The following is a 17,704-nucleotide window of genomic DNA, read 5'->3' on the forward strand; positions in this document are numbered from 1 at the left end:
ACTTTTTCTAAAGTAGACGAAAATGTATAATACTATTTTGGCGATCATAGTAATTGAGTAGGTTTTCCAAAATTTTGTATGTTCTGTATTAACTCACAAAATTACCTAAGTTCGGCTTCGTTGCGAGAAGCCGTGAATAATGAAAAGAAGTATATTTGACTTTTGAAAAAAAAATAGTTACCACAATTATAATCTAATAAAATTGAAAGCCCTCTAAGATTCAATTATTCCACGATTCTAAATCAAAACAAGGCTAAATTTTTAAATAACGATATACAGGATCTATTTTAAGCATATATTAGGGAGATGCCGACAAAGAAAAAAAACATATAGCGGAACTGTAGAGTATATTATATCAAGCCGACAAAGAAAAACATGTATTATTTTAGTTATACTGTTTTGAGTTTAACTCAAGCTAAAAGACGAAAGAGCTAATTGGCAAAGCCTTTCAGAAAATATAAGAACAAAAGCAATGCTAAGGCCACGTCCAGATTTTAGCCGAACAATGGTAAAAAAACACAAAGCCTGAACAAAGACAATAACTATCAAATGTTGTCAAATAAAATAAATCGAATAAATTACACGCAAATCTAAAAAAGTGAGATCCAACAGCTTCGTATAACTTTAGTGACAAAGAAAGCTCACACGATCCTCCCCGTAGCAACTCCACCGCATACATTATGTATCTCGACCAAATGACTAAATCAACAAACTACCCTTTTCACTCATTGCAATTCTACTAAGAAAATATTCTCAAGACTAGTTCCAAGTAATGATTTACGATTAATACTAGAATAATTAGCAGATCAAATAGTATTGTGTAGGTATAAAGACAGATAATGAGATATGAGATCAAATGTCTCCATGAGTTGGCATTTGTGTTGATACATTGACCATGCATGTGGATATATGATCAACACAAACTTTTGTTAATGCTCTTTTAATTAACACATATAACATGCAAAAGTTGTCTAATGTTTTATTTTGTCTACGATCATGCAAAAGAAATACTAGCAGTATAAGTTTCAAAAATAAAAGGAGATTCGGCGTTAACATTAACAAGCACTAAATGCAAATGTATGCATAGTAACAACTAACAACGTCGAAATTTGTCATTAATATATATGTTAACTATTAAAGCCATATTTATAAACATAATTTGGTATGTCCAAAAGGTGTTTTGTACTACTGGCCTTATAATTTGTTTTTGGTTTAAGGATGATAATAATCAGACGGCAGACAAAATCATTGAGAAAAGAAAGGAGTTTCCAGGAATAACCCTCTCTGATCGATCTTCTGAAATCTTAGCTAAACCCCAAAAGAGTGAGTCACGGCCCCACGTGGATACGTGAATCACATCAGTGGCATAAATCCGTAAATTGTAGTAAAATCTAGAGGTATTTTCCAAGTTAGACTTCCATATAAGCTATTGCTGGCTCCTCTCCCAATTTCCCATAATTTACTAAATATCACTTTCTAGTCTCTTCTCTTTACTTTGGTCGTCCACAATGAAAGGAGGCAGCCTCTCGTTTCTCTTCGTTCTCCTAATCGCCACCATCACTTCCGTCATTTGCTTCAGTGACGGTAATCATCATCACATACATAGACGTACTTAATCATGTTTAAGCGTATATATATGATTTTGCATTTTCAGTGACATTTTTCTTTAAAACCTAAATTCTGTTTTAGCGAATCGAAGCTTAATTCTGTCGAGTTTCTATCCAAAGTCCCTGACGAGACATTTTGACAAAAAAGTTTGGTTGTGACTTGTAAGTAGTCTAGTGGTCTTAGAGTAATGTTTTGCACCCTAGTTTGAACCTTATTTGTAAAAGATGTACGAAGCTTTTAATAGAGGATAGTTTACAAGTTGACCCCGAACTGAGGAAGAAGATTACGATTTACGAACCTAGAACTTCCTCCCGTGAACCCTCGCTCGATAGCCACAAAACAAATTGGTCGCCTGGTCGGGACCATTATGCTCTCTATTACTGTTTTTTTCTTTCTTTAATAATTATTATTGATTGATTTTGTAAGTCGGTCAAGAGTCTAATTTACCTTTTTGCCCATTTCTGACACAAACACTCTGGACATTTCAATCAAATGTGACATAAAAATGGTCCAATCACGAAATTCTCTTTTATTTGCCGATCCCAGTTTATGTTTCTTTTGGGATATAAACCATTCCTCATATTTATTCGGATCCATGTTGTTGTGTTTTTGTTAACCCTGCAGAAAATACTATATACACATAATACTATAAATGAACATCTATAAGTACTAGACCACTTTTTTATATGAGCGTTGAATCAAAAAATTTGGGCAATTTTGTAATTTCAACGCAGGGATGTTACCAAACGGCGACTTTGAACTAGGACCAAAACCATCGGACATGAAAGGAACGCAAGTAATAAACAAGAAGGCGATTCCTAGCTGGGAGCTTTCAGGCTTCGTCGAATACATAAAGTCCGGTCAAAAACAAGGAGACATGCTTCTCGTAGTCCCGGCCGGAAAGTTCGCAATCCGGCTAGGCAACGAGGCATCGATCAAACAAAGACTTAACGTTACAAAAGGAATGTATTACTCACTGACGTTCAGTGCCGCAAGGACATGTGCCCAAGACGAACGGCTCAACATATCGGTGGCACCTGACTCAGGCGTTATTCCTATACAGACGGTGTACAGTAGCAGTGGATGGGACCTTTACGCATGGGCGTTCCAAGCCGAGAGTAACGTGGCAGAGATCGTGATTCATAATCCTGGTGAGGAGGAAGATCCTGCTTGTGGACCACTCATTGATGGTGTGGCAATCAAAGCTCTATACCCTCCTCGGCCCACCAATAGTAAGTATTCATTTATTATATGAATTGAGTTTGTATAATCAAATCTTTTTTCAGATATCACGCAATGTGATCCATCATGTTACAACTATATGTAGTTATGTATTAACTCGTTATCGTTAGGCCTTAGGGGTTGACATTTGACACTCCGGTTTGGTTTGTCAAAATTTCAGTTTGGTTTAGTCCAGTTTTGATATTTTCAAATTAATCATTATAAATCTATTTTTAATATATGTACTAGATACTTGTAAATAAACTTTTTGGTTTGGGTTATTTGGTAGACCTGTAAAGTATTTCTATTTCCATTATGGTTTTCAAAAAATTGGCCTGGTTGGATTTGATTTATGTGGCCACTTATAAGTATAGTCATTTTGGTGTTAGAACATATTTTAATGGATCGGTTACATGACGTGACATGTGTTAGCCAAGATTCAGAACAATAAATTAATTGATATGATTTTGCTATTATATAATAAAACAGAGAATATATTGAAGAACGGAGGATTTGAAGAAGGTCCCTACGTACTCCCAAACGCAACAACCGGCGTTCTGGTTCCTCCCTTTATAGAAGATGACCACTCTCCTTTACCCGCGTGGATGGTCGAATCACTCAAAGCCATCAAATACGTTGATGTCGAGCATTTCTCGGTCCCACAAGGCCGTCGAGCCGTGGAGCTAGTGGCAGGCAAAGAAAGCGCAATCGCTCAGGTAGCTAGGACCGTTGTGGGAAAAACTTACGTGCTTTCGTTTGCGGTTGGAGATGCTAACAATGCTTGCCAAGGATCGATGGTGGTCGAGGCATTTGCGGGAAAAGACACTCTAAAGGTACCTTATGAGTCTCGAGGCAAAGGAGGGTTCAAACGCGCTTCTCTACGGTTTGTGGCGGTTTCGACCCGCACAAGAGTTATGTTTTACAGCACATTTTACTCGATGAGAAGCGATGATTTCTCATCACTGTGTGGGCCCGTGATCGATGATGTTAAGCTCCTCAGTGCTCGTAAGCCGTAAGATGGCCATTGTTTTATTTCTAAGGTTCTTCGTATAAGCCAGTGTGGTTTTTTATATAAATATGATTTTCTTAATCTCTAATGCTTTTGAAATGAGATGAGTAATACTGAAAGGGTGTTTGTGGTGTAGGGTTTTATATAAGGCAAAAAGGTCTTGCTTATATATATTTTCTTGTATGAGAAGGCTAAAGAAATGTTGTCTGTTTTTACTAAATTGGGTTCTTTCAAGGAGATCGGGTGATTGTGAGAATAAAAATGTAATACAGATATATATGGTAGAGAGGAATGAGGATAATAATTTAACTTTAGCTTCTTGTGTACTACCAATCCGTGTTAGGATCAAGCTTTTCTAATCAGTTTCAAACTGAACTGCCTTGAAATCCATGTTAGTAGCTGAAGCAATGGCTCAAAATTTTAAAACTATAGTGAACAGTTAAAACGTAGCAAAAAGGACCAAAGGGTGTGGAAGCAAATGGTTACAGTTTTGAGCATTATTAAACGGTTTAAACGATTTAAACGATTGGTATATCGATTAACATGCGTTTTTTAACATCTGGATTTATTATATATTGCAAATTATGAGAAGTATGGCTAAGATGCTTTTATGAGATGCTTTTGACTGTTTGATAGCGCATATGGTAATTGTTAAATTTCCGGAAAAGGATGTTTATATGCAATTTATCATATTAAAAAGAAAAAACCCAAAACAAAACTGTAGTCTCGTTGTAACACCAAAACGGTGGCGCTTGCGCACAGTTGTAGTCTTGTAGATATTAAGCTGAGAAGTTATTAAAAATGTAAGTGGGCCTTTTCATCATGATCCAATATATTTTTCGCATAAGCCCAATAGCCCAATATGTGCGATCCACGTCGAGCACAGAGTTTCCTTTTATCACAAAGCAAAGAGAAGAGAGAGCTTCAGAATCATCACAAACGCTAATCCGTCTCATCCGGATTGGTTCCTCTCGTCACCTAGACCTAGGGTTTCTTCCTTTTCTCCTGTCTTCCCCTGAATCTCTGCATCTGCAAGCTCCGGCCGATACGAGGGAGCTTTTTTTTTTTTGCTCAAACTTGTATTCAGGTATGTATCTCTGTCCGCGATTAGCCGCGAGATGCGTCAATGTATCTGTTCTTTTAGGGTTGAATCTTTGGGTCTCTGGTCTTTGTTTTTGATACATCTAGTTGATATTCTCAATCGTGTGAATTCAATTATCTGTTAATTTGAATCTGTGTTTGAATTCATTGCCCTTTCGATTTTGGTGAATTTTCATGGGATTTAGCTGATTCGGTTGTCTAATTGAGATCTCGAAATTAGTTTTTGGTGATACGAGCAGAGAAATTGATTCTGTAATTTTGACTCTTTTTCTGTTTGTTTACCTCGCAGCTGTTAAGGTGTATGTTCAAGTCATCTTGAGCCTTTCTCTCTCTCTCTCTCTCTCTCTCTGCGGAATCCGAATTTTGTAAAGAAACAAACTTTGATGGAGATGGCCGAGATAAATGGGTCCATGCAGCTAGTAGGAAAGCACAAGTCACTACCTCAGACCACTCTCGGTGGTGGTTCTGCATCCGAGGCACCAAACAAGCAGGTTAGACCATGGTTACAGCAGTTGTCTCCAGCAAGCAATGGGATTCTGCATATTCCTACTAAAATACTTTCTCAAGAGACACTACATTCTCTGATGCATGGCAAGAAAGCGACGCAAACAGAATCCGCTCCCCAGAAACCGGCAAAGCCGGTTGTAAACAAGAAGCAGCATGTCCCTCCTCCACAAAGGTCAGTGAAAGCGATGGAGGAAGTAAATGAGTCGGTGAGGTCTAAAATGAGGGAGTCATTAGCATCCGCGTTGGCCTTGGTTAAGAAAGATGACGATTCTCCCAAAGGGAAAGAGAATATAGGGACTGTAGAAACTCCTGTGATTACTCAGGAGAATACTCAAAGTTTTCAGCCTGCCTCACCTGCTAGCATCAGTGTCCCTGTAGGCGAAGGGACCATGTCAGAAATGCCCACCAGTGTTGAAAGTTCTGTGCAGAAGGACAGTGAGATTCCTGTCGACATCATGATGGAAGATGTTATCAAATTTAATGTACTTAAGTCCCAATATGACGAGGTTTTCCCTCGGGATAATGTTCCTTTTACTGATATTATTTTTCCAAACGATGATCTTTTACATGGTAATGAACTCTCATGGGATCTGGAAGTTTCAGATCTTGGCGAAACGAAGGATTATGGAACCGGTGGTGAAAAGTCATTTCAGGATCCAAAACTTTTGGCATCTAAAATTGAAATGGAACTGTATAAGCTATTTGGTGGTGTGAACAAAAAGTACAGAGAGAGGGGAAGGTCCCTCTTATTCAACTTGAAGGATAAGAACAATCCTGAGCTAAGAGAAAGAGTTATGTCGGAAGAAATTTCTGCTGAGAGGTTGTGTTCTATGACAGCCGAAGAATTGGCTTCTAAGGAGCTTTCTCAGTGGCGTCAAGCCAAAGCTGAAGAGATGGCAAAGATGGTTGTCCTGCAGGATACAGATATTGATGTCAGAAGTCTGGTGAGGAAAACACACAAGGGTGAATTCCAGGTTGAAATTGAACCAGTTGACAGGGGCACAGTAGATGTCTCTGGTGGCATCATGTCACGTAGCAAACGTCGACCCAGAGCCAAATCTCATTCTGTCAAAACCGCTCTCAAAGATGAGGCAGCAAAAGCTGACAATGAGAAATCACGCTCAACTCCTCCCTCAACTGAAGAGATAGATCCCATGCAAGGTTTGGGGATCGATGATGAATTGAAGGACGTGGAGTTTCTTCCTCCAATTGTATCACTTGATGAATTCATGGAATCCCTAGACTCTGAGCCTCCATTTGAAAGTCCGCATGGTAATTCTGAAATGCAGGTGTCTCCGTCTGAGAAAAGTGATTCCGAAGCTGGGTCAGACTCAAAATCTCCTAAAGGATCTCCTAAGGAACTAAGTGATAAAAGTTTGCCTGAAGCAAAACCAGAAAAGATTGATGAAGTAACCCCTGAGTTTGATGCCAATGTCAAAGTTGATGACGATATCTCTAGAGTTGAGAAAGCAGCTGCACTTAGTGATGATAAGGGAGAAAGAGCATGGGATGGAATACTGCAACTGAGTATGTCTTCCGTAGTCCCTGTCGCTGGCATTTTCAAAAGGTAAGTTCTTATCACCTTAACTAATATCCCACTATTATTCAATATTTTTGATACTGTTTTCTTTGGGCACAGACAATTTCTGCTCTATGCTAATATTAGATATTTCTTTGAAGATTGTAAATTGTACTTGAACTGGAATTGTGTTAGCAATCAATCACTTCTCTGATTCAATTAGAATGGCATTTGAATAAGCTTAAGAATAGATCTATGCTAGATCAATTGAAACATCAGCAAGCTAGATAGTGTCTGTGAAAAGTATAAAAAGAAGATGCATCAGGTGTTTAAGGGGGTCAAGTATTCTGAGTAGAGTAGGGGATGCTATAAAGTCCATCCGTATGTTTAATGTTTCCTTCTATCAGAAATTCAGAATATCATGGTACTTGTGCAAAATCACCATGAATCTTGAGTACAGATGACATTTGAATATATGCTTTCATTCTCTGACTGAGTTTTTCTATGGCAGTGGTGAGAAAGCAGAAACTAGCGAGTGGCCGGCGATGGTGGAAGTTAAGGGTAGAGTTAGGCTGAGTGGGTTTGGGAAATTTATTCAAGAGCTTCCCAAGTCTCGAACCCGTGCCCTAATGGTATACAAAGCTTTCTTTTGTTATCATTGTACTAGCATTACATTGAGTAATCTATTGCTTCATACAACAGTAGAAATAACCCTTTTACTTCTCTTATATATAATCTTTAATCGTCTCACTTTGTCTCATCTCAAAACTCTTCTGTCTTCTCTTCATGGAAACCAGAAAGCAAAGAGATTACAATTAAACACTTCACATGTATGCGTCACAAGAATGGGGATACGTTTTATGCAGAGCATCAACTATATAGATTTGGGTCAAATTTTGTATTAAATCCAACCAAAGAAAAGGGATGTCAATTCAGTTTTATTATGTCTCTGTATATGAGTTTATGTGTCTGTGGGGGACATATAGAATAATCAGGAAATTTTACAAAGAATTGATCTACTCCACAGGCAAAAATAGTCAATTAAATTTTCATAAAAGGGTTTTTTTTGGGAAATTATTGGGTAAATTTAAAGAGAATCTTTCGACAACACATACATGGAACAAGAAAGAAACCTATAGTTATATTTTTTTTTTTGTGTAAATTATTATTATTGTAAAGTATTTGTTTTCAAATTTGGTTTACTTATCTTTTTCTTTCGCATTGCAGGTAATGTACTTGGCTTATAAAGACGGCATTTCTGAGAGCCAGCGTGGAAGCCTTATTGAGGTAAAGAAATCAATTCAATTTTTAATGATCTATTACTTGTTCTCTTGTACAACACATTTGAGAACAGAACCGTGAAGGCTCATCTTTTTTCTTCTTCTTTTGGTTAAGGTTATTGATTCCTACGTTGCTGATCAGAGAGTTGGCTACGCAGAGCCAGCTTCAGGAGTGGAGCTTTACCTTTGCCCAACACGTGGGGAGACTCTAGATTTGCTAAACAAAGTCATCTCTCAAGAACAGCTCGATGAGGTCAAGTCTTTGGATATTGGATTGGTTGGAGTTGTTGTGTGGAGACGAGCCGTCGTTCCCAAGCCCGGTTCCGGTTCAAAACGTCAGCATTCTTTTTCTTCTTCTATTGGTTCTAAAACCTCTGTTTTGCCTGTAAACAAGAAGCAGAGAGTGCATGTTACAGAGAAACCTCTTGTTGTTGCATCAATGAGAAATCACCATCATGGTTATGTGAAACATGATACTGCTGCTGATGATGATGTGCCGCCTGGATTTGGTCCTGTGGCTTCAAGAGACGAAGATGATTTACCGGAATTTAACTTTAATTCCTCGGTTGTGCCAGTTTCTTCTCCTCAGCCATTACCAGCTCAATCTAAGTCTTTGGATCAAGTAAGAAAGCTCATACACAAGTATGGAAAATCTGCAAGCACTTATGATGATGATGACGATGAGGACGACATACCTGAATGGCAGCCACACGTCCCTAGCCACCAGCTTCCACCACCGCCGCCTCCACCTCTCGGCTTCAGACCCGAGGTATTTAGACCGCCTCAAGATGGTTGGTATGATAATCAAAACGGAGGATCAGGGCAACACTATGAGCGGAACCAGTCAAGAAACAGAGGATTTTAATATCTCTGTTGAGTGTTCTCTGTAATTGTAGTTTTTTGGTTTCCTAGTCTCTCTTTAGTTTTTCGTTTTCAAAAAATTTGTAGCCATCGTAGAATGCAAATGTTCGAAGAGTCCCAACTTTTCAAATAAAACATTTCAGAGTTTCCTCAAGAAAACGAAAATCAGTATTGCTCTGCTTTTAAAGACAAGTTTGATTGTGGAATCTTGCTAAAATGTCAAAATCTTGTTTGAACATCAAATTTAATCCGGAAATCAGCAAGTAATTTCTTCTATCTAGGTTTCACCATGAATCTAAAAGGATTATTGAAAATGAGGCTAACGAGAGTAAGATTTTTTGATGGGCCGCTCGGCTCAGAGTTCAAGCCTGCAGGAAAATTTGCTCTAAACGGATGAAGATTTCAGTTTATTTCGGTTTACAAGTTAATAATAAGGTTATAACTTATAAAGATTCTCCTTTGTCAAAGTTACTGGTACTAGTTTTAAAAGGATGATTACATATACACCATAATAAACATATCAATATCATATTATTCATAGGAAAATCCAATCCACAGATGGAGCTGCAAAATAAAAAAAGGGGTCAAAAAAGACCAGACTAATCTAATCTGCCCAAACAACACACCACTCAGATTTGAACTTCCAAAACTATACATTTTCCAACTACTCACATATCATCATTTCTCTTAGATACCATCAACTTCATTGATACAATACCCCCATTACTGTACTTATTATGGGTATGCAAACCAAAACAAAAGAAAAAGAAGAAGAAGCAAAACTTCACAACTAAAGGATTCATGAGATCAGGCCGATACAGGTGCATTAGGGATAACCGATGATGTGGATGCAGCGACTTCAGTAGATTTTGATGTTGAAGGCCCTGACTCAGAGATATCCCCAATATCAAGTGTCTCTGGCAGGTTTTCTTCAGATTCAGTGCTGTATATCTATATAGAAAAAGAGTGATCAAAATCATCACTTAAGATCATTACATCAAACAAAAAATAAACGTGAGTAATGAATATACCTCAAGCTGATTCAGCATCTCAATGGTTGCTTCAAGATCACCGCCATTAGCGAGGTAAACATCAGTGATAGACTCTTGTGAGAGACCAGAGAAAGTGACAAGAAGGTATTCAATATCCATGTCTATATCCATCTCCAAATCCAAATCATCATCCCTGATCTGCTTATAAGCCATTTCAGAGGATTTCTTCGGCATTGACACTTCAACCGTGGGGGACTTTGCTGCAAACACCAAACCATCATCACCGCCACCATAATCCACTCTTTTGGAGATTGGTACATACGATGCTGCATGTGGATTCAATGCAAATGCTCCTGGCTTCATTGCTTTGTCTTGCTGATAAAGTTACTGCTAAATTTAGAAGTTAATTAAGAGTCAGAGACAGAAAAGAAATACAAAACAATGATATATTGATTAGAACCAAACATGTCGTATGCAGCAAAATCTAACAATCTCAAATTTGGTCTAACGAGGTATGATGAAACAACCTTTAATGATTTCAACAAAAAAAAATAAAAAGGATATGAAGAGACCTAACTCCTAAGCCAACGTTTCGATGGCGTAACACAGAGTATATAAGGAATCTAAAGGAAATAAATTGAAGATATTAAAATAAAGAAATGTGGTTACATTAGAATCTGGCTCGCGTTGTTACTGCATGGAAAAATCGATGTCGGAAAATACAGAAAACAGGGCAAAAGTAAAAGATTCTTGACAAAGAAGAAATGATGCGAAGAAGAGTGGATTATATGCAAAACAAAATGAAAAGAAGGAATAATGTTTGTTGACCTTGTCAACGATCGACGTAAAAGGAGAAGAAGAAACGAAACATTAGGAGAGAAGAAAATGAGCTTACCAAACAAAAACTAGCGTTGAAGATCGCTCGAATAAATTGTAGAGACAGAGACCTAAATGATGCGATTAATGTGGCAAACCCATGTATTTATGGAATTATTATCGTATAGGTTAGTGTCCGTTTACATGAAGGACACCAAACATCACGATGGGGTTCGTTTGGATACCCGGTTATATTTATCTTTAACCGGGATACTAATATACGTGATTGAAATTAATTCGGTTTAATAAACCGATTGATAACCACCGGTTTAAAAAGTATCAAAACGAAGGAGTGAATGGATGAGAGCTAAAGGGAAGAAGCAAAGTGAAGAAGCTCCAGAACACGCCATAGCTATGGCTCTTCTCTGTCCTTCTCTTCCCTCTCCGAATTCTCGTCTTTTCAGGTTAATTATCTTTTGTGATGTTTCTTGTGTGCTCGAGCCAGTGGCTTTTTCTGTAAGATGTTTTTGTGATTTCGGATGAGATTGTGTTCAGGTGCAGGAGCAGCAATATTTCGAGCAAGTATCATGGAGCCTCAAAGGAGCTGATGATTGCTCGTTCTGGTGTGTCTACGAGATCAATTTCTTCGGAAAAGGGGCTTTCTCGTAGGGATTTAGTGCTCATTGGTCTCTCTTCTCCGTTGTCTATGTTCTTGCCATTGTCTTCTCCAGGTAATGCTTTGCTTCTATTGTTCGTCTTTTAATATCTTGTAGATTCAATTAGATAGTTTCACTTCTACTTAAAAATCTTGCCTTTCATTGGTTAGTAGAGAGAAAGGAAGAAAATTGAGAATCTCTTACAGTGTTTAGTCCATTAATAATCATCTACTTTTTTTGGTTATGTAACGTTTACAGTTTTGTTATTGCAGTCACTCATGCAGAAGAAGACGTGAAAATGAGTGGAGAAGAATTGAAAATGGGTACAATGGTGGATGATATTAATGCTTATTCTTATGCTTACCCATTGGATTATCCATCTGAGAAGCTTGTCTTCAAATGGTATTGACTGAATCCTTTTGATGTAATGCTTCCTTTTAGTTCAAGCTGTATCTCACTCTTTTACATTTTGGTTATGCAGGGTTGAATCAAGAAAGCCTGAAAGATACTCTTCAGCTGCACCACTCTCTCGTAAGTTCTATGCTTCCTTTTGATTTTCATGAATTCTGGATGCATTAACTTGTTACTGAATCTGTTTCAACTGGTCCAGCTGATGCACGTTTACGGATTGTTTCTGAACGAGTTGACCTAACTGACAACCTCGTCATTTCTATTTCGGTAAGTTTCTGGTGTTGCCCATTTAGCATAAGACTGCTTTGCTTCTCTTTGCTATCTTTCTCGTGATATGTCTTTTACGGTTTTTGATTCAGATAGGTCCCCCAAACTCAAGATTAACATCAAAAGAAAAGAAAACATGGTCCGCTAAAGAAGTTGCTGATTCTGTTTTGTCTGATAAATCAGCATTGGTAACCCTTCTAACATGAAACACATCACAGTTACCAATTCTCCTTTTCTTAAACATTAAACAGATTGTTTAAATGAGCAGCGTGTCACCTCAAGTCAGCGTCTTGAAGAGAGTTCGGTTCTTGATGCTCATGCTAGTGATGTGAGTATGATCTTCCACAACAAATCATATAACAACGTAAAAAAAATTGAATCTACAAAGCTCACAAGTCTCATATGCTTACTATATGTAGATTGATGGGGAGCCTTACTGGTACTACGAGTACCTTGTCCGCAAATCACCAACCAAAATTGTAATGCTCTCTAACTCTGAGCAGATTCTTCTTGTTTAAAGACATAAGGAGATTGATTTTGATAGGACTTACTGGCTTTGCTATATGTGGGCAGGCTGAAGCATCAAAGCTTTACAGACACTATATTTCTTCAACAGCTGAACGTGATGGTAAAGAACTTTTCACAAGGGAATTGATTGAGATGCAAAGTTTAGAGTTTGTTTAGCCTGATGTAGAGTAACAACATTTACCTGAATCTCACTCATTGCAGGATACTTATACACCATAAATGCTTCAACCCTTGGCAAGCAGTGGGACAAGGTACAAAACCTGTAACCTCTACTTTCTGTACATCTATTGTATCAGTGTGAGGATGTCTGATTTTGAGGGTCTGTATAAAATGCAGATGGGACCGGTGTTAGAAAGAGCAGTAGGATCCTTTAGGCTTCTTCCTCCTACTGATAGTTATGTTCCTCCATACAAGGATCCATGGAGGTTTTGGTGATGCTTCCATCTGCCTCATGAAATTTCTTTTTTCGAAATTGTCGTTAATTTTGATAGGAGAGGAGGTTATGAAAGTTGTAGTGTGAGAAATGAGCCAAGCGAAGTGATTTTTCCAAATCCGAATATCTTGTTCACTATCAGATGTATTGAGATTGAGATATAACTAGCATTTTCTTTTAAACTCATCTCAACTGGTATCCACAGAGTTTTTGGCTCAGAATCAGATTTACTATCATATGAATATGATATACACAGGGAAAGAACAAAAAAGATGGAGTAACTTTCTTCTTCATAGTACCTCCTTTACTATCATAATACATTGACCACTGCCTCCTTAAGATTTTCAAGGTAGCATAAAAATTTAACAAATGAAAAAGAGGTAGCCAGAGGGGAGCCACATAAACCGGCTTCTACCCTTATATAAATTAAGATAATAATATCTGAATAGATGAACCATAATTATAAATATCCATAACAATAGCCATAGGACCAATCACCCACCAAAACCATGAGAGATGAGACCAAAAGTATTTTTTTTTTGTTAGGTAAGCAGAAGCACAAGCAATATACAAAAATGATCATCCATGGCCGCCTCAGTTTAAAGAAACCAACAGCTCTTTTTTCTTGAACAGATGATCAGCTCAAGCTTCTACTTTTCCTCTTTTCATGGACTCAAATCGATCATGGAAATGGTGGGAGTATTGGAATTAGCCCACGGTGAAGAACACACCGTTACTCTTCTTCTTAGACTCCTTGTCTGAAGACGAGACAGACTTGATTGCTTCTTCTTCATCTCCATCCTCCATTTCCTCATCCAGATCTATCTCCTTTGAACGGCACTCACTACTGCAGAACGCTTTGTATCCACTGAAAACCAAAACCATGACATTGATATTTCACAACATATTCACTTGCGTGTGATCTCATTACATTTGGAACGAAGCTATGCAGTTTAGTAACGAAGTACTGCAAAGAACCTAAGTTTCCATATCTATGATTAGGCCTTTTATGTTTTGGAGATTAGATTCATGTAAGGGAGTTTCTATTGTAGGCTCAAAACTATCGAAAGTTGGAGACTTTATCTTAAACACACAAATGCAAAGAGAATAGAGGAACAATTCTAAGTGCACTAGTAATGAAGGGGAAGAAGAGAGTACCTGTACATGTATATATCTTCTCCCATACCCAACTTCTTGCTACAGCCGTAGCAGAAGCTCAAGAAGTCTTTGGGAGGTAACACATCAACAGGTGTTGTCAAGTCGAGAGGAGCAACAGCAAAAATGCTCTCTTTCTCGTTCTTGCAACAACGGTTCTTCAACTCCTCGCGCTCTACGGACTCCATAACCTGATCCCCGTAAAAATGGGTGGTTTTGGGGTTAGGACCATGTGAAATAACACAAGTGTAGTCCTCTGAGATCTCCATGTCACTTTCAGTACCCCCATTAAGTGATCCTGGGTCTTGCTTGGTCACCTGACAAGCATTGTTGTTCACACTGAAGTTCTCAGCACCGGAACAGTAAGCAGCATCGACGGAGCCAGATTTTCGAAGCTCAAGCACATCAATCACATCATGTCCAATCTCAAAAACAGCATTTGGTATAACATCCTTGGGCATCAAAGCTTTGGTAAAGGGTTGAGAGAGTAGATGAGGTTTCTGGCCACTTCTCATCAAAGATCCAAAGATTATGTTTTTACTATCCGGTGATGGTAAAACAATCGTTGCTGATGAATCAGTGTGATGATCATCAACAAGAGAATGCACAATGCTCAAGCCTACTTTACCAGAATCCCAGCTCCTTTGTTTCCCTCTCCAGATTGACCTCGAAGAAGAAGCAGCAAAAGGGTTCCCTAAAGTGGAGAACAATCTGAAATCCAAAGGAGAAGTTGGGCTCCAAGCTGATTCATAGTCAGATGGACACTTTCCTTCAAACACACTAGAGATGAGTTTGTGGCTTCTAATCGCTGACAAGACCGGTTTTGTCGAATAGTAATCAGAAGCAGTGGTCATTTGATAGTTGGAATGCTGAGACATGATTGATGATCTGTGCCCTCAAAAAACAAAAAGCAAAATGTTAGCTTAAGCAATGATCCAAGGTCCATAGCATAAAACAAGAGTATAGTAATTCACAATGTGAGAATATAAAAAAACAAAGCTTTGATTTTTTAATAAGGAAAGCAACAATCTTTGGAACCTAGATAAGGAAAATCCGAAAGGGAAAGATCAAAGAAATCGTCAATACAAAGGAAAGGATCATCGGAAGATCATCAGACCAGACCAGAGCAGACCAGTCCAGACAGATTACTTAACAACGAAAAAAACAACAAGAGCTGAAAAATTATATAAATCGATTGGAAGCTGAAATCTGGGAAATTTCTCAGGCTATTACAAAGAAGATTCAAAGTAGAAGAAATTCAGAGGGAAAAAAAGAGAGACCTGGGTTCTTCAGGACTTGTTCTTGCTTCTGAGGTAAAAGTTGAAGAAGAAGGAAGGAGAAGGAGAAGGAGAAGAAAGCAGACAATGAGAAGTCTTACGTATATATCTGTGCAAGTCTTGTGAGGTACTCTTCTCTCTCTCTCTCCTCAAAATCAGCGAAGCAGTGAGCTTCTCAGTCTCTCTCTATCTATCGGATTCACGTTTTAAGTTCTCTCTGAAATGTGTAAGTGTAGTAGAAAAAAACAATTTACCTTTCTTCGAAATATTTAATTTGCATTAAAGTTATAAGAAAATATATTTTATAAAGGATTTTAAAATGGTAGGAGATTTTTATTTGTATAAATGGCGGAGGAAGTGTGGCAGAATAAAAATGATAGCACTTCTCTGACGAAATTCTTTACTCTTTTGTTTGGCAGATTTGGCTGTTTTAGTTAATTTATTCGGTACACTTTTTTTTTCTTTACTTAAGAATATATTATTAGGTATGTTGTTTATATGAATGAATTGTGAAGAGTAATAATTTAGAAATTTTCTATATTTTTTTACATGTATTTGATTAATTTTGATTATTATTTTTTTAGAAAGCTTCGTTGTTTCGTTATATTTACGACCGATTTGACAAAGTTTTTTTTACGATCGTTTCATTAATTAAACATTTAAAAAGTCGATCATTATAATTAATTATTATAATTTAATTTGTAATCTTCTAATAAACGACACGACAAAAAACTTATATAGATTAAGAGTACACGTCAAATTTTAGTAGATCAATAAAATAAAATAAAATTATTATTTTAGTGATTTACGATCGTTCTGACAAAAAAAAGATTCGCGATCGTTTCATTAATCTCACAGTTTTAAAATCGATTCGCCGCAAATAGTTATTGTAATTTAGAAAGTAAAGTTTTTCGTTATATAAACTTCACGACAAAAGCGATTAATATCGATCGACAAAAAAGATTAATATAAAAAGTACACATTATTTTTGTTTTGTAAACCGTCAAAATATATTTTAATAATTTAGATCGATCGGAGAACACCAATATATTAATTAAACCCATTTTCTGGCTTTTCTAATTTGAATGTATGAAAACATTTAGTGAAAACTATAATCGACTATTGGAAAAATATATATATATATATATTCATCATTTGAATCCGAATGTTTACAATTTTTTATCAATGCTTTCAAATGTTTTTTTTTATTTTTAAAGTGTGTTGTTTACAAGATTATGGTGCTCGATAAAATTATGAAAATAGTGTTAAATGTTTTTGTATTTTTGCTCTAAATATGTTGATTAATCAGTTAATTCATTTACCACTAACATGTACTTGTTTTTTCAGCTAATCTACACTAAGTTCATTAATTAAAATGATTTTAAAAAATATGCGACTGATCCGCTATTATATTTTAGAATGTAAATTTCCAACTACAAAATTTTCACAAGATTTACATTTATTTAAATGTACATCGAATTTTTGTAAAATATAGAGTACCTTCTTAGTTTTGTGTAAAGTTACAATAAAGTATTTCAGATGAAATACTATTACCTATCAAAACTTAAAAAATTTCTTCTTGTGAAAATATCATTCTCCTTTAATCCTTTTGTACTCACCCTATACGTCACAGTGATTTTTTTTGGTCGAAGGATCCTTAGTGTCACTTTCATCTGTGTATTATGTATATATTTTATAAATATATATGATAGAATTATAATATTAATCAGTCAAATTCCATAGATGTTTGAAGATTAACTTAGGTAAATTCCGTGGACTGTTTGTAAGAACATGTCAAAGATTTTAGAGTTATCTGTGGAATGTGAAGTGTGAATTCATTATCATATGCTCAGTTCTTGTTTTTTTTTTCTCGAGAGTAAATTATTTATGTTGTTGATGTTGCTAGATAAATGTTTTTAGCTAACGTTGAATAAGGGGGTTATATATGTTTTATACGTATAATGGTTTTTCTCTATCTCAAAGTCCCAGTTATGTCGACATTATATACTTATTATGGTGTCAGAATCTACAAGAAAAAAAATGAAAATTACAGTTGGTTTAAA

General features: G+C 36.8%; 6 protein-coding genes across 13 annotated transcripts; 3 read left to right on the plus strand and 3 right to left on the minus strand.

Annotated features, from left to right (window-relative positions):
* The first annotated feature begins 1,400 nt into the window (after nt 1–1,400).
* On the plus strand, nt 1,401–4,265 carry AT5G11420 (transmembrane protein, putative (Protein of unknown function, DUF642)). The gene is made up of 3 exons (NM_121180.4): nt 1,401–1,584; nt 2,343–2,840; nt 3,319–4,265. Exons 1-3 carry the CDS (start codon nt 1,509–1,511, stop codon nt 3,843–3,845), a joined length of 1,101 nt encoding a protein of 366 aa, NP_196703.1. The 5' UTR covers nt 1,401–1,508; the 3' UTR covers nt 3,846–4,265.
* Nucleotides 4,266–4,715: 450 nt separating this feature from the next.
* Nucleotides 4,716–9,331, plus strand: AT5G11430 (SPOC domain / Transcription elongation factor S-II protein). 6 transcript variants are annotated; one of them, NM_121181.4, is made up of 5 exons: nt 4,716–4,925; nt 5,229–7,013; nt 7,477–7,597; nt 8,193–8,252; nt 8,361–9,331. In NM_121181.4, the coding sequence occupies exons 2-5, from the start codon at nt 5,323–5,325 to the stop codon at nt 9,108–9,110; spliced, it is 2,622 nt and encodes an 873-aa protein (NP_196704.2). In that variant the 5' UTR covers nt 4,716–4,925; nt 5,229–5,322; the 3' UTR covers nt 9,111–9,331. The 6 variants fall into 6 exon arrangements, with proteins under 6 accessions (NP_196704.2, NP_001331051.1, NP_001331050.1 ...); NM_001343187.1 differs by having other exon boundaries at nt 4,771–7,013; nt 8,361–9,258; NM_001343189.1 differs by lacking the exons at nt 8,193–8,252; nt 8,361–9,331 and adding an exon at nt 7,763–8,074 and having other exon boundaries at nt 4,771–4,925.
* AT5G11425 (uncharacterized protein) lies at nt 4,813–5,022 on the minus strand (the record flags this gene model as incomplete). Its single annotated transcript, NM_001125738.1, has 1 exon — nt 4,813–5,022. The coding sequence occupies one exon, from the start codon at nt 5,020–5,022 to the stop codon at nt 4,813–4,815; it is 210 nt and encodes a 69-aa protein (NP_001119210.1).
* Nucleotides 9,332–9,567: 236 nt separating the features above from the next.
* On the minus strand, nt 9,568–11,056 carry CID5 (CTC-interacting domain 5). 2 transcript variants are annotated; one of them, NM_121182.3, is made up of 3 exons: nt 10,994–11,056; nt 10,138–10,485; nt 9,568–10,057 (listed from the first exon to the last, which is right to left on the minus strand). In NM_121182.3, the coding sequence occupies exons 2-3, from the start codon at nt 10,459–10,461 to the stop codon at nt 9,914–9,916; spliced, it is 468 nt and encodes a 155-aa protein (NP_196705.1). In that variant the 5' UTR covers nt 10,462–10,485; nt 10,994–11,056; the 3' UTR covers nt 9,568–9,913. The 2 variants fall into 2 exon arrangements, with proteins under 2 accessions (NP_196705.1, NP_001331464.1); NM_001343191.1 differs by having other exon boundaries at nt 10,768–11,056.
* A 189-nt stretch (nt 11,057–11,245) lies between these two features.
* On the plus strand, nt 11,246–13,501 carry PPD5 (PsbP domain protein (Mog1/PsbP/DUF1795-like photosystem II reaction center PsbP family protein)). 2 transcript variants are annotated; one of them, NM_001343192.1, is made up of 11 exons: nt 11,246–11,378; nt 11,470–11,645; nt 11,843–11,972; nt 12,052–12,101; nt 12,181–12,248; nt 12,341–12,436; nt 12,517–12,576; nt 12,668–12,727; nt 12,822–12,876; nt 12,978–13,027; nt 13,113–13,501. In NM_001343192.1, exons 1-11 carry the CDS (start codon nt 11,275–11,277, stop codon nt 13,209–13,211), a joined length of 948 nt encoding a protein of 315 aa, NP_001331121.1. In that variant the 5' UTR covers nt 11,246–11,274; the 3' UTR covers nt 13,212–13,501. The 2 variants fall into 2 exon arrangements, with proteins under 2 accessions (NP_001331121.1, NP_196706.2); NM_121183.5 differs by having other exon boundaries at nt 11,277–11,378; nt 13,113–13,483.
* Nucleotides 13,436–15,879, minus strand: AT5G11460 (hypothetical protein (DUF581)). The gene is made up of 3 exons (NM_121184.3): nt 15,645–15,879; nt 14,368–15,252; nt 13,436–14,077 (listed from the first exon to the last, which is right to left on the minus strand). The coding sequence occupies exons 2-3, from the start codon at nt 15,240–15,242 to the stop codon at nt 13,918–13,920; spliced, it is 1,035 nt and encodes a 344-aa protein (NP_196707.1). The 5' UTR covers nt 15,243–15,252; nt 15,645–15,879; the 3' UTR covers nt 13,436–13,917.
* Nucleotides 15,880–17,704: the final 1,825 nt, after the last annotated feature.

The sequence above is a fragment of the Arabidopsis thaliana genome, chromosome 5 (genome assembly GCF_000001735.4).
Source record: "Arabidopsis thaliana chromosome 5, partial sequence".
Taxonomy (NCBI): domain Eukaryota; kingdom Viridiplantae; phylum Streptophyta; class Magnoliopsida; order Brassicales; family Brassicaceae; genus Arabidopsis; species Arabidopsis thaliana.